Genomic DNA, 15,682 nt, shown 5'->3' on the forward strand with positions numbered 1-15,682 from the left:
GTCGCTACATAGCAAAAGTAGGTATGAAACTGAAGTTTATGCTACCGTGGTATCTTCGGTTACCATATGGCATGGCCTGCATGGTCTGTTGAGGACACACGAAGTGTGGCGGTGTGAAAATCGTCCAGCTCACTCACCGGACCAGCTGCGACGAATTTCGCATAGTCTAAAAGTCTTAATTAGACAGTTTCGACGATGTTTTTTTTTTTCATAAAAAAAAAATAAAAAAAATAAAGGTGTGGGCCGTAACTCATTTCAACTGGCAAAACTCGTGGTCTAATCAGCTTGTATGTTTGAATTTATGTTTCTTTAAAAGATTGTGTTAAACTTTCAATGATACTGTCATTGTAGTACTTGTTTTCATGCCATAAATGCATTACATTAATGAATAAATTCTTAATTAACACGTACGGCGCTATTCACGTGGATGGCAGTTTAGTTGGTTAATTATTCGCTGACACCTGTAGGTCTACATGTATATTCAGGGAGAACTTCATTACTCCTAATGTATGGACCTGCATGTGTTTATGATTCTCTCATGTAAATAAAGTTCTTATATTTTTCGCTTTGTTTGTTTGTTCCAGTGTACCTGTCTGTTTGAAATCGGAACCTAATGTCTAATATTGATGTACGCTAACTTGATTACAGGTAAAGCGGAAACGAGGCTAATGTAATGGCGGAAGTGGTGATTCAGTACCTGTGAATTTCAAACTATTTTCCATAACTTTAGCTGTAAACATGAAGAGTATACATTGCTTGTTGTGTTTAACAATTGTTTTGACTTTTTTTATCGAAGGGATAAAAAGTCGTAAGTATACGTTTTGTCAATTCCTTGTATTTCTCTAAAATTTGCATTGTTTACAAATCATTGTCACCTGTACAGGTGAGGTGGTTATTGGTTTGATTAATATTTGTGTTCATTTTTTTAAACCATTGTATCAGTAGGTATTGAACACTCGTGATCACATCTCCTGACCTAACTATCATAATTTTCTTTAAGTTATTTGAAGAAAATCTAGTACTTTTAAGGTCAGGGATGCATGCTAGTTATAAATAATAATAATAATACAGTACGTCCATTTCCTGTTCACAGTTGGACAACTTTTTCATTTTTCGTCTCAAAATCAGTTGATGTCAGCATCAATACTTTTGATTCAGTCATGTAAGAACAATCACCATAGAACAGATCTCAATTATATGGAAATTTCATTTTTCTTAAAGCGTTAGTACACCTGATAGCCATAAAACACCTATTTATGATTGAAAAAAATAAATATTAAAAACTATGTTCTGATCATTAATCATCAGTCTTATATAACTGATACTCAGACAGTTACACAAAACTTTGACCATTCCAAGACAAAAAATTAGGAAGTCAATCAGTGCTTTAAAATTTGGTTATAGTATGGTTATGACAGGTGTAAATTGGATTAAACTTTTATAAATTACATTAAATTGAATCTATTTGAAGTTGGCTAAATTTAACATTCAGCTATAGGTACAAACATACATCATTTGCTACATTCAAATTTGTATCCTAGCTCTTATATGTAGCAAAATTAGTGACACATTATTCTCTACACTCACAACACTCAAGACATTCACATCGTTGCTACATTTGTGTCTTTTCACAACGTCCGTGAATGTTGCAAATGTTGCTCAGAGCATAAAAATCTAATATTATGAATGTCGGGGATGTCGTGAATGTTGCAAATATTAGAATTTTTTAATGTTGAATGTTGCGAATGTTTCTTACACCTTTATTTGATTGTTGAATGTCAAATATCATTCACACATTATAATGCAATATAATAATACTGAAAGGCTTTTTCAAAGTGAACAGTTAGTTAATAACCAAAATTAAATACATTCAGAGCATAATGCATATGCTAATAAACACCATTAATGATATTTTTTGCCATAATTTCAGGGCATTTAGGTGGATTTTTTGTAATGAAACACATTTATAGAAAAGTGTCAAATTATTGGTAGCTTTTGGGCAGATTATAGAGATTCAAATGAAATTTCATGCCAAGATTTCAAAATAATCAGATAGTGTCAGAAAGTAATAATGTTTTATCATGTTTAATGTTAATACCGGTATATATGTTAATACCGGTATATATTGCTCAAAAATGAGTCTGACATTCTACTTCATAAATGATGCATCTTATTTTTTTTTCTTCTTCAGAAGCATTGCCAGAAGCAGCTTTAGCTAGATGGTGTGTAACGACAGAAGCTGCAGAACAAAAGTGCAACGAGTTTGTCGATGCAATTCAAATGGTGATAGGGAAAGGGCAGCTTGCGCAGAAAGTCCGCAGTGTCTATAATGGACCAAAAGGTTACGACTTCAGTCAGATGCCCCAGCTGTCTTGTATTAGGGCTAACGACGAGTAAGTTCTTCTTATAGTACAATTTATAGTGAATAATAGGACTGGTGTTTCTTGTACATATGATTCTAATTACTTAGATGGTAGTGCCATTTTTGGGTTGTTTTAAAACTGCAAATAACAGTTTGATTGTATGTGTGTTTGTGTAAATGTGTTATATATCAGAATCTATATGATGAACGTTCTTATGTTATTTACATTAAAACACAGTTTATGCCTGGAAAATTATGATCTTAAGCCTTACGATCTTTGAAAAGGTATCTATAGGCCCCAATATCACAAAAATACTGAAGTCAATTCTCAATATCCATCTCAGCTCATATTAAAAAATAGGATCAAAAGTTAAAGAAAATCGTTTATGTCTATACTCTATTCAAAAACGCAATATCTCACAGAATATGTTGAATAACAAATTTGATTTCAAAGAAAACAATTCTGCTGAAAAAATTGTAATTGAGTACAACCAAACCAATGAGTCAATTACATGACAGTGAAACCTGGTTATTAAAATCACATACATTGTTGTGAAGGAAGTCGGGCGGTGGTAAAATTACCCATGCTGTCGAATCATTTTAGATTGGTTTGACATATAGTCAGTGACCAAACTTGGTATATAGGAAGAGTTAATGGAGACCTTTCATGGGATTGCATTCAGATACCACAAGGCTCAAGCTCAAGAATGAGCTGAGATTGAGTAATGACTTCATTACATGTACCTTCGTGATAATGGGGCCTGGTGTCGTTTTCCTCAAGCTTATTATTAAGAAAATTTCAACAACAACAAACAAGCTGGTACTATGTTTGCTAATGTTTGTGGCAGTAAATTTACAAATCTTATAATTATTCCTCACTTTTAAAAATTAGTAAAGTCTTCTGGAGCTGACTATTTATTGTAGAAATAAAGTTATCAACAACAAACATTTGTATAAAATAATTGCTTATGACTGTCACGTCGCACACTTTTGGTAAAATGATGCTGCTGCATGTAGACAAAATAAAGACCAATATTGAAATATGCAATGACGTCTTAACCCCTTGCGGGCTATACAGTAACGTCTTAACCCCTTGCGGGCTATACAGTAAGAATGTCAAGTTTTTCTCTACACCAATGACTGTTGGCCAATGTCAATATGTTACAGTTGAGTTAATTGTCAATTTTAAGAGAATACAATCTTAGCTATAAGTGCTTTGTTAATCTATCAGAAAGTTCATTTTATGTTGTATTTTGCTTCAGTACTGTTTTAATGTAAGTGGACTCACAAGTACTATTTTGTTGCAGGTTTGAATGCATGAACTTGTTTGACAAGAATGAAGTGGACCTTATTACCTTAGAGGCCGGTCAGGGGTACTTTGCTGGACGATTCCATTCCATGAGACCCATCCTTGCTGAAAAATATGATACAGGTACTTGGACATTAGTTAGAATATACATTGCTGATGGTTATAACCTGTGGCTAAAATTGTTCAAACGTGAGACTTAGACTCTGATATTTCAATATTAAATAAAGAAACCATTTACTTTATGCAATAGAAGTACATTGTCATGAACAGGATAGTTTTTAGCTCGACTATTCGAAGAATGAGTGGGCTATACTACTCGCCCCAGCGTCGGCGTCCAGTTAAAGTTTTAGGGCAAGTTGGGATTTTCACTTATAAGTCCAATACCCTACATTCAATTGACTTAATACTTCACACAGTTGTTCAGGGCCATCACATGATGAGATTAGATAACTCCATATTATTCTTTACACAGATTATGGCCCCTGATTGACTATGGAACTTGGGTTAAAGTTTTATAGGGCAAGTTGGAATATTTATTAATAACTTCTAAATCCTTTGTTCAATTAACTTAATACTTCACACAGTTGTTCAGGACCATCCCACAATGAGGTTACATAACTCCATATTATCCTGAATACAAGTTATGGCCCTGATTGACTTATGTTAAAGTTTTAGGGCAAGTTGAGATTTTCACTTAAAACTCCAATACCATTCATTCAATTGACTTAATACTTCACACAGATGTTCAGAGCCATCACATAATGAGATAAGATAACTCCATATTATCTTTTATACAAATTATGGCCCCTGATTGACTATGGAACTTAGGTTAAAGTTTTAGGGCAGGTTGGGGATATTGTTTAATAACTTCTATACCCTTCATTCAATTGACTTAATACTTCACACTGTTGTTCAGGACCATCACCCAATGAGGTTACATAACTCCATACCCTTCATACAAGTTATGGCCCCTGATTGACTAAGGTTAAAGTTTTAGGCAAGTAAAAGTTAAGGGCAAGTTGGGATTTTAGTAAAGAAAACTTCTATACCGTTCATTAAATGCACTTAATAAAATTCAAAATTATTTACGACTATCTTTACAACAAGAAACATAACTCCTTTTTAAGCCTAAATACAAGTTATGGCCCTTGATTTTTCATTTCCTTTGAAAGGCATATTTGTATATTCTTAACCACATTTTCAGTATGGGAAATCAAGTTATTTGAATGACTTGCGTCATTGTTTGGGCGGGCTGGTGGGAGGGCACCATCAAAGTCACCTTATGTATCAAATAATTTTAATTAGGTTTGACATAAAGAGAAGGTTATTGTATTCTAGGTCAAAGCGGCGTAGTCGAGCGCGCTGTCCTGCGACGGCTCTTGTTTCTTTGTTATTCAGCTTCCATTGAAATTTCATTTGTGTTTCTTCAAAAGCACTACTAATTAGGTCATGCCCAATAGGGTTATTTTGCAAGGGCTCAACCCAGACTTAATACGGGAAGTATGTTTATGCCCCCAAATGATGGCATATAGTAATTATACTGTCTGTGTGTATGTCATGCATGGGATGATTTTATAATAACAAGGCACAAACGTTCACCACATAAAGACAATGTGTGGCATGCAACACTCGGGTTACTAGCTCAAAGGTCAAGGTCATACTAAGAGGATGAAATATTTGGTGAAATTATGCAATTACATCATATAATTTGCATGGGATGAAATTAAGATATCAAGGCATGAAATATTTATGTTCAACGCATGAAGACAATGCATACATGCCATATCCCCCGGTGGGGGAAAAAATCCCCCGGAATTTCGATCCAATTTTTTTTTTTTTTTTTTTTTTTTTGAAATTTTACATCAGGCAAAAATGACAAAGTAAGTGAAACCACAGTATGTGAGTGAAACAGAATGCAAAGAAACAACTCCAGGAGGGTGAAATGCCAAAAGGAAACTTACAACAAGTGATCAATTAATTTGAAGTAATTATCAAAGGCAAAGAAATATTACTATTTTGGAAGGAAGAAATTAATTATTTATTCTATTCTCTTATTGTCTGAAAGTCATCAAGCTGATAGAATTAAGCACATTTTTTTAAAAGACTTTGGAGGAAGGTAAATTTTATTTAATTGTCTCGAAAACATATTTTTCCAATGACATATTTTGTTCTGCAAGTGCATTACAGTATGACATGACAGTGTATCATAAGAATGTGATAAATCATGACATAAAATAATTCTGTATAATGAAAAAGTTAAGAGGTTTTCAAAGCAAACTATATGTGAATACATTTTTTCGTACTTGCGTCTAAAAATACTTTAAAATTTCGCCAACTTAGACCTGCTAAAAAAATCCCCCTGAATACAACCAAAATCCCCCTGAATTTTCAGCCTTTTGAACAAATCCCCCTGAATGGTCTCCAGAAAATATGGCATGTATGACAATGTGTCACACAAGACTGTCTTGTGCAGTTGAAATATTCATGCATTCAGTTGATTAATGAATTTTGTGGAATAAATACAAAGGTGAGTAAACAATTCATTGGGTATAGATGGTGAATATAAAATTTCTTTTCACAAATATAAACCAAATAAAAACAAAGTGTCACTTGCAGGACACAGGTCCTTATCGTCATGCCAACAAATTTGGTGCTCATTGTAAATGGCATCACTCTTCACGGGCATTCAGGGACAGTTGTTACTAACAGTCACAGGTCTAGTTGTATTTCTATGCCGCCTTGTCATAAGCTCTTATATTATGGATGGAAAATGTCTATGTGCATATTGTAGTACTTGTCAATTACAGTTCCTGGAGCGCCGCTGGATTACTACGCTGTTGCTATAAAGAAGACAGGAAGTGTGGTGGCAATCAACAATTTGCAGAACAAGAATGCTTGTATGCCTGGTACGTATTAAGGTTTGAGTTTGCAGGAGGGAAAAAAAGTCTAGAAATAAATGATATTATTTGCTGAAAATAAAATACATGGCAAGCCACTATGCATAGTGAACATTTTGCCTTACTAGTATCTATATCATTATATCATTTGACTTGCTATTCCACACTTGACTGGCATAATTATGTTACCGGGTAACAATAAAACATTAGACCTTTTGATGTTTAATAGCATGAGTTTATTGTAGCCTTAAGTAGTTTTCATGGCATGTATAATTCCAATCATGCTTGTCATGATTTATTGATTATACAATATCAATATTAAACTTCTTGGTATATGGGCAGTCTGGGTTTACCGATATAGTTTATGCTGAAAGCCAACAGTTATCATACATTATAAATACAGTATTAAAATTCAACTTTAAATGGTTAATCAATGAATCGTTACTCAAGCATTACAATCATTTGTAGGATACTGTAGGTGGGCAGGCTTGGTGTTATGTACTGTGTAGATGGAGCTTAAGAAATGGTCACAAAAACGGAAACTGTCAGTTGGTACGGGGGCTGTTTGCCTGATATCTTTCAGCTGAAAACCAACATTTATTATGCATTGTCAACAGTTAACACCTTATTTTACCATATATAGCATATCACTGTACCATCCATCGCCCCTATTTGTTACAGGTATTGGTACGGGTGCTGGCTGGGTATACCCGATATCATTCATGTTGAAAGCGAACATGATGGAGGTGACGGAATGTAACGCCATTGTGAAGACGGTCACCAACTTTTACCAGCAGATGTGTCTGCCAGGAGCACTTAACTCATTCTACAATCAGTTCGGTAAGAGTGTTTCTCATTACTTTGATGTTAGGAATTAGTTTGAGACTGTTTTGTTCTAAAAATGCTATTATAGGATTAGATATGGTCAACATCTGAAATAAATAATCTGTTTTACAATCAGGCACACATCTTTTGTCAAAAATAGTTATATTGTAGATAGATTAGAACATTTAAAATTCCAGTTTTCTGAGCCTGGGGGCCGTTTCAATTAATGGGTTTAGTTGTTACCACAATTATCTTAAAACTGTTTAAACATCACTGATGGCAATACATCGATTTAGTGCTGACTTAAGTTCAATTCACACAAATTTGTAGGAAAACAAAGGACACTATTAAGATAATTCTAAGTTTCAGCTAAAATCGACTAAGATCTATATTGAAACGGCCCTCTGTGTCTTTACTTCAGACCCAAGATGTTAGTAAATACGTCACCTGTATCTCCTTAAATTAGATTCAAGCTTTGAAAGTAAAGCAAACAATACTTTTTTCTTTAAGGAAACAACCCAGCCAGTGTATGCGAGCTCTGTCGAGGCTCAGGAGAGGAAAAGTGCACGTCCAGTGACCCCCATGCAGGCTTTGATGGGGCCCTCCGGTGCTTGAACAATGGAGGGGAGGTTGCTTTTGTCAGGCACGATACCGTCATGACTAATGATCCTGCCAGTGCAGAGGTGAGGTTTTATTCCCATACCTTTCATTGTAAATCTGTTGCTAGTGACAATACACTGTATTTCAAGGATGGTAATTCTTGACTTTAATAATAGTCGAGTTATGCCCCATAATGAACTAAGAAGAACAGGCCAGCATGTGCATCTGCAGAGGGTGCTCTTGTTATTGATATCACCACCTGGATAACAAGTATTGGGGATGTTATGTTATGATTGATATCAAATGGATTGGCTGTTATATAATGTTAATGCTGACATAAACACCTATGGCCATAATCAAGTTTTTGAAAATGTTTAACATTGTTTCTGTTTTATTTTTTTGTTTAATTTTGAGCATATATTTACAGAACTACCAGCTCGTGTGCTCAGACCTGACCTCAAGGGGCGTAGATGAGTTTGAGAGTTGCAACTTTGGCAAAGTTCCCAACGACATTGTGATGACTACAGGCCTTAAATCGGATGCTGTTGTCAAGAAGCTCAAGGAATTTCTGATCCAAACCTCTGACTGGTTTGGATTTGATGGACCATACAAGGCAAACTTCTCCATGTTCACATCGACAAGCGTTGACTATTTGGAGCGTAAAAACGTGATGTTTAACGATGCAACCAAGATGCTAGTAGATGTCGGGTCGGAGAGGGACAGATACTACACATGGATCAGTAATATTTTATGCCCCCAAAGATTGGCATATTTAAAACACATTGTCCATCTGGCCATCTGTCAAGTTTTCTATGTTTGGTCTGTAACTTTGTCATGCAGGGAGGGATTTTAAATTAAACCAACACATGAGTCCATTACATAAAGGTGCAAGACCCATGACCCTACCACACTAAGTCTAAGAATTTAATCATTATTGAATTTTGAATATATTCACATACAGTGTAGTTGGTTGTGTCAAGGCTTTAACTTTTGTCATGCAGGGAGGGATTTTAAAATTTCTTGGCACATGTGTTTGTTACACAAAGATGATGTGTGGCATTTTCTATATTTCCTTTTTTACTTGTATTGCTTCATTAATACACAGTCATTTAACACATCATACTGCTTAATTTATCAACCCCCAACACTTGAGTTCAGCTATCATGAGGTCTTGCCTGTGCTTATAGTTAATGTTATCTCTTCCTGAATGTAGGCATATTAGTAAATATGGTCTTGTTAAATTGTTTTTCTTAAATGGTTGCTGTTATTTGATAACTATTAGAGTGTACCAAAAAGGTCAATTTCAATAACATGTCAGCTGCAAAATTTTAAAATTTATTTGCAGAAGTTTTCCAATCATTTTTGAAAGATCTTTATTTCCTTAACAATATGTTAAAATCCAGATTCAGCTCCTGCTTTTGTAGGTACTTTGATAGCTTTGATGTCATTAGTGTCAGCCTCTTTGAACCTGTGCAAGAATGTTACTATTTCTGAAAAATCATCCAAGATTTTCACATGAAGCTATGCCCTCATATTGACTGAAAAAAAACAACAGACAAGTCTTTACACTGGCATCCGCTTGCATTCATCTTGTCTGATAAAACTATAACATTGATACAGATATCCATTGATAAATGAAAATTACATTTTACCCTTTAATCATAGATGACGAGTTCCGATCAAACCTTCTCAATCTGAACATCTGTCCGATCGATGTGGTGCGACTGTGTGTGATATCTGACGCGGAGCGCGAGAAGTGTGAACGTATGGTGGAGGTGTTTCGTGGGAAGGACATCAAGCCAGATATGGACTGTATACAGACCAGCAGCACCCTCGACTGTATGAAGCTTCTCTCCACCGGAGACGCTGATCTCTGCATGCTGGATGCTGGCGATGTATACAGGGCTGGAAAGTAAGCAATCTTAGATTTTTAGCTGGTGACATTATCAAGCATAAGAAACATTTGTCGTGGTTCACAGGTCTGTCAGAGCTGGGTGTATGACTTACAGATTTTGATAGATGGGTCATCACCATGGCTTGTGTAAAGACTCTTGACAACATATTATAATTATTCATGTACACCTAAAAGTATTAATAGATATTGTCCATCAACTTCTGTATTAACTTAAGACAAACCTGTAGAGGATTATGTTGATATATGTTACAATGTGAGGGATGGATGTTGAATCATTTCAGTTTGTTATTTCAGGCAATATAATCTGGTGCCCATTGCTGCTGAGGACTACGGAGACATGACGGGTACATACAAGGTCGTGGCAGCAGCCAGAAAACGTGACTTGTATATGACACTGTTTAATCTCAAAGGTAAATTTTAAAAAATGATTATGTTTTGCTAGATGTTAAGTGCCATACTTATAGTTTGCCCTGTAAGCAAAATAAGTAATCAACATTTTGCGGAATCTAAGTGGAAACTAAACTAAGGTTGCTTGACTTGTATTTGTCCCTGTTACTTTTGGTATTTAATTAAAGACGAGCTGTTTAAGTAACATGATGTTATTTCAAATATCTACCTAGCAAAGGCTGGAGCATGACTCTGTCAGCTGCATGACACCTTAAGCTATCAGTTTCCATCACACTCAAACAAGAGGAATTGATATAAACTAATCTATATTGTTTGCCTAACTTGTATAATTGTACGTTTCAGACTACCGTGCATGTCATGCGGGTATTGGTCGTGGTGATGGTTGGATCATCCCTCTTAATATCTACATTGAGACTCAGCAGTTCATCCCGGCACAATGCACCATCTTCAACAATCTGGGTGAGTGGTGTGTTTTAAGACTTCCGAAAGTTTCTTTATTCTGTTTTCTATGAAAAACGAATGGAGCTTGTGAGCTTCATTCATTAGAACAAGTTTTCCTTATATTATATACATGTATCTTTAGCATAGATTAAAAACTTCCGAGAAATGATCAGCTTCGATCAGCTTCGATTGGCAATATTACTTCTTAAATTGATTAATCACATTATTTCCCTAGAGTTAAAAATGTCACGTCTTAAAGTTTTGTTGCTTTTTAATTGCTACAAAGAGTTTTAAATTATTTTAATGCAATACAGTATCCACAGTACAGTATAAACAAGGAGACCAACCAAAAATGGCCCTGTTCATAAGTCACAACCAGTCAACAAGTGACCATTTCTAACAAAATGATTTGTAAACTCTTCCATGTGAGCTGTTCTTGCAGAGCTAATTCCCTGGTTTCCTGGAGGAAAAATACAACTGTTGTTGGGAATCAGTCATCCTGAGCGAGTAGCCAGTCTACATAGTTTCTGAGAAAAATATTTTATACCCTTGCAGGTGAGCTGTTTTCCAGGAGCTGCATTCCTGGTGCCCTGGATGAGGAATACAACCCAAGTGGGAAACCAGTCAATCTGTGCGAGGCATGTCAGGGTGGAGGATACAGGAAGTGCAAGCGTAACAGCGACGAGCTCTACTATGGCGCCACTGGAGCATTCAGATGCCTCACTGAATGTAAGTTATGTTTTAGTTTTGGTTGTTTTGTGTCAAGATTGAGTAGGGTTGCAAATGAATGGTATTTGAATATCCAGGTAGTTAAGCAGTTTCTCTAAATAGGTACTTTGTTAAGAAATACACTATTAAAAGTTGCTGTCAACTTTGCTTAATGAAAATTTAGAACTTTCTTGGGTATGCAGGAGTTGTCACTTCTTTAAAGATCTACATGCAGTAGTTTTCTATCAAAAATATTTTATACATTTTTTATTAGATTTTCCGAAAGATTTGATCATCTATGTGAAAGAAAAAGGCAGTATATAGAATAAGCATCATCTATCTTATGAACATTTCTTAATCTTCTTGTATATTTTACCAGTGGGTGGAGACATTGCCTTTGTCCATCATCTGACTGTGGGGGACAACACTGATGGTCGAAACCAGGCAATCTGGGCTCGTAATCGCCGCTCGGACGACTACGAACTACTGTGTAAGGATGGAACGAGAACCAGCATTGTGAACTGGGCCAACTGTTACCTGGGGGAGGTGCCGGGGGCTGCGCTCATGACGAGCGGGTTCGTCACGCAGCAACGAAGAGACATCTACTGGAACATCTTCAGCTACGGACAACAATTCTTCTCTTCAGATATGTAAGTTGAATCTTAATATTATATGATAACTTTTAATTATTTTAAAGATTTTTAAAACAGTTTGATCTTTTTGTTAGGTAAATTTTATTGTAAAATATATTTAGATCGATTGGTCACATTCCCCCCCAAAAAGAGATAAAAATAGTAAAAGTTGTTAAATTCATGAAGAAAAAAACACAATTTGACTTGTAGAATATGGTCCAACTTTTCTCATAGTGAAGAGTCATTTGATTTGATGGAAAGTGAGTTGCTCCCTAAGTCATTTTTTTTGTGTGTATGAAGTCCAGTTAACTGTTCTGTTCAAATCAATGTAATAACTAGTATGTTCTCCATCTAATATTAATGTTGAATGTATTTTCATGAAGCCAAGTAGATGGAATGTAAGTACATATAGCCTGTGTCAAAATGAAACCCAACGAGTGAAGTCCAACTCCCTGAGTGATTCTATGTTGTCATTAACAACCTGTCATGTGCAAATATCTTCCAGGTCTACATGCCCAAAAACATCTGTTGATCAATTTTCTGTTTTCTTACTTTCACATTTTGTCAAGTTTACAATTGTTAAGTTTTGTTTACCTTTGTTCAGGTCTGCATTTTGTCTTTTTAGACATTACTGTTTATTTGTTTATAAGACTATGATGAGAATCGGTTTTGAAGCCTGAAGCTTAAGTATTTATGATATATTATAATAATGAAATGCTGTGTCATTGTTGCGATTGTTCAGAACTTTGTTAAAGTTAACAATATTGTTAACCACACCGTTGTTAACCAAATAGTTGTTAACTAGCTGTTAAAGGTGGAATACTTTATGCTGTGTGCTGATATTCAAATAAAACAAGCGCAGCTGAATTGTTTGTCTCAAATTACTGCAGATCACAAGTGTGTCTATGAAACTTCCAGAGTAGTAAAGATTTGAAAGATGACTATGATGACGGTAACAACAAGTGAACATTAACAAATTTCAGAACAATTGGTCGTTTGTTATATACTTATTAAGCATGTTAATGTTGCATGGGAAAATATACAGAGGCATTAATGTTGTCAAACAGAATTTTCCTTTTGCATGGTTGTGTCTGATAAAGAATTCAGGTTGGATATTGATAGGAGGAATAATTAATTTGATAAAAGTTGTAGAATGTGAACTAATGCCCAAGGTGTGGTTCCAATGCTTGCCTTCCATCCTCTCTAATACCTGGTCATACTAATTTTGCTTCTTCATAATAAGATTTACTGTTGTTCTTTTTGATCCAGAGGGAGTACTTTATGACATATTAACAATGTTTTACTTTTAAGAAATGACGTTTTGAGTCAAATAAGAGGGACATTATAGGACCCTGATGATAAAGTGATAGTCAACTCTGAATTGTGTCCAGAATAAGTCAATTACTTTTAACTTCTTGGTTTCAGTGACGGTGACTTTCACATGTTTGACTCAGGGCTATTCTACACAGATCTGATCTTCACTGATGAAGCTGTCCGCCTTATTCCCGTCTCACCGGAGCGTCAGAACTACAAGGACTACTTGGGCTGGGACTTCATTAACCAGATCCACAATCTCGATGAATATCAGTGCGTCCCTGTGCCAGGAAGTTCCTCAATCTTCCACCCTAGTTACACGCTCATTTTGGTTGCCATGGCAATATATTCTTTGTTTTCGTCATAGTGATACTCTTGTGACATATGTTTACAGCAATTACTGTTGTGAATATTAACATTTTGTAAAACAAAAAAGATTTTGGCAATATTGAACAGAATAATGGAAGAGAAATTTTGTGGAAAAATTCTGTGGAGAATTTTTTGAACAATTCTCTATTTGTGTACAAGAATATTTGTCCAAACAGTTTGTCTTTCTATCATGACACATTAGGTTACCAGCAGACCAGTAGTTCTTGGACACTTTTTGAGTTCTTTATTTTGAAGATATCTGAATAACATTTTCTTTATAATAAATGCCAGCTCATTTTCTATTCATTAAATGCAAAATTAACTGGAGTAAAACTGGTTGTATGGTAAAGAAGTTGGCATTTTGTTAATAGTGATCAATTTTTGGTATTTAATTAAAAATAATCCTTATCTGTTGGAAATTGTTGGCACATACATATAAGTTTATTTAAAATAAGATGAAAATCACGACTTTCCAAGAACTACTACTGTCAGAGAATGTCACGCCTACTGGAATGTCTTCTGGTGTACACAGTTTAAAAATGTGAATTTTACAATGACTTTTCATGTGCATAAAATGTACAACATATCAGTCTCCATGTGGTTATATCATTCCAGAATTGTTGTGATTATATAATGGTGTATATACAAATATGTATATTTAGAATTATTTTTATACTGTACCATGGATAAAGTTTTTAAAGTGCTCATACTTATATTGTTATGCAGTTAATAACTTTATTGTTTTGAATATTATTTTATAACTTATGTACTTTAATGTTATTGATGTCAACTTTTTAATACATGTTTTTACAGGGTGGTTAATAATTAAAAATCAACAAAGGAAAACATCAGTTTAAAGGTATATTTTGAGGATGTAAGTGATTCTGGGCACTCTTTTTTTAGGTAATAGATAAGGCTTTTATAACATTTGTTTCGAATATTGTGTGTACTGTTGTTGACTGTAAAGTCGAATTTGAATGTTGCAATACCGGCAAAAAAAACTGTAAATATGTATATACATCATTTGTACAATTTTCAAAACATTCCCGAAGTTGAAATGATTTTTGTGCATCATTTACTACTGAAAAGAAATTTGGTATACGAAGGACACAAACTTTTTACAATGAAATTTATGATGCAACAATTTTTGTTTATATATTCAGGAATAAGGATAAAAGAAACAAGTTCTAGTTGAGCAATATAAGAAAAACAACATTAAATTATAGTATTTATTATCCATATGCAATTCCCATTCATTTTTGCATACAAACAACTTTCAGTAACAAATTATGCTCCTTAGACCAAAATCATGAAGAATATTATATCAATTCATTAGGGCTATTCCATTTAAACATATAACCCCCCCCCCCCCCGGGGGGGGAAAGCACTTTTTAATTATACCACCCCCCTAGAGAAGCCATTTTACCCTATTGGGGTCCAAATCAGCGAAAAAAGACACCCACCCATATACTTTTAAAATAATTGCTTTCCCCCTGTGTGTGATATGTTTTACTTGAATAGCCCTTATTTACTTATTTCACATTCCTGTATACATATCTTTTACTTTGTACATATCATATTGATAATACATGTGACATGTCCTTGAATTAGAATATCATTTCTCTTCTGTGTATCCCTTTATTCATTAATCTACATTTTCTACACTCATTTTTGTAAAACAAAATAAATATAAAATACTCTCTTACTTTTCTTGTTATTCTATTTAAAAATAAATTTGATCAGAAAGTGTCTGATGGAGTGCAGCATAACATCCACTTCCCTCCAAGGTTTACTGGGTGTCTGTAGGAGAATGCAGGAGTGCCTGGATCAGCCTTAATTGTGGAGGAGTTGTAGCATGTGTTTAGATAAGCTGAGCTGCCAGGTGAACTCATTTGGTAGAGT

General features: G+C 34.8%; 1 protein-coding gene across 1 annotated transcript; it reads left to right on the forward strand.

Moving 5' to 3' along the window:
• The first annotated feature begins 659 nt into the window (after positions 1–659).
• LOC128211549 (melanotransferrin-like) lies at positions 660–15,482 on the forward strand. The gene is made up of 13 exons (XM_052916462.1): positions 660–808; positions 2,192–2,393; positions 3,670–3,794; positions 6,479–6,577; positions 7,250–7,408; positions 7,904–8,076; positions 8,421–8,733; positions 9,659–9,905; positions 10,203–10,318; positions 10,659–10,775; positions 11,313–11,486; positions 11,845–12,115; positions 13,523–15,482. The coding sequence occupies exons 1-13, from the start codon at positions 739–741 to the stop codon at positions 13,776–13,778; spliced, it is 2,322 nt and encodes a 773-aa protein (XP_052772422.1). The 5' UTR covers positions 660–738; the 3' UTR covers positions 13,779–15,482.
• The last annotated feature ends 200 nt before the right edge of the window (positions 15,483–15,682 follow it).

The sequence above is a fragment of the Mya arenaria genome, chromosome 12, assembly GCF_026914265.1.
Source record: "Mya arenaria isolate MELC-2E11 chromosome 12, ASM2691426v1".
Classification (NCBI taxonomy): Eukaryota; Metazoa; Mollusca; class Bivalvia; order Myida; family Myidae; genus Mya; species Mya arenaria.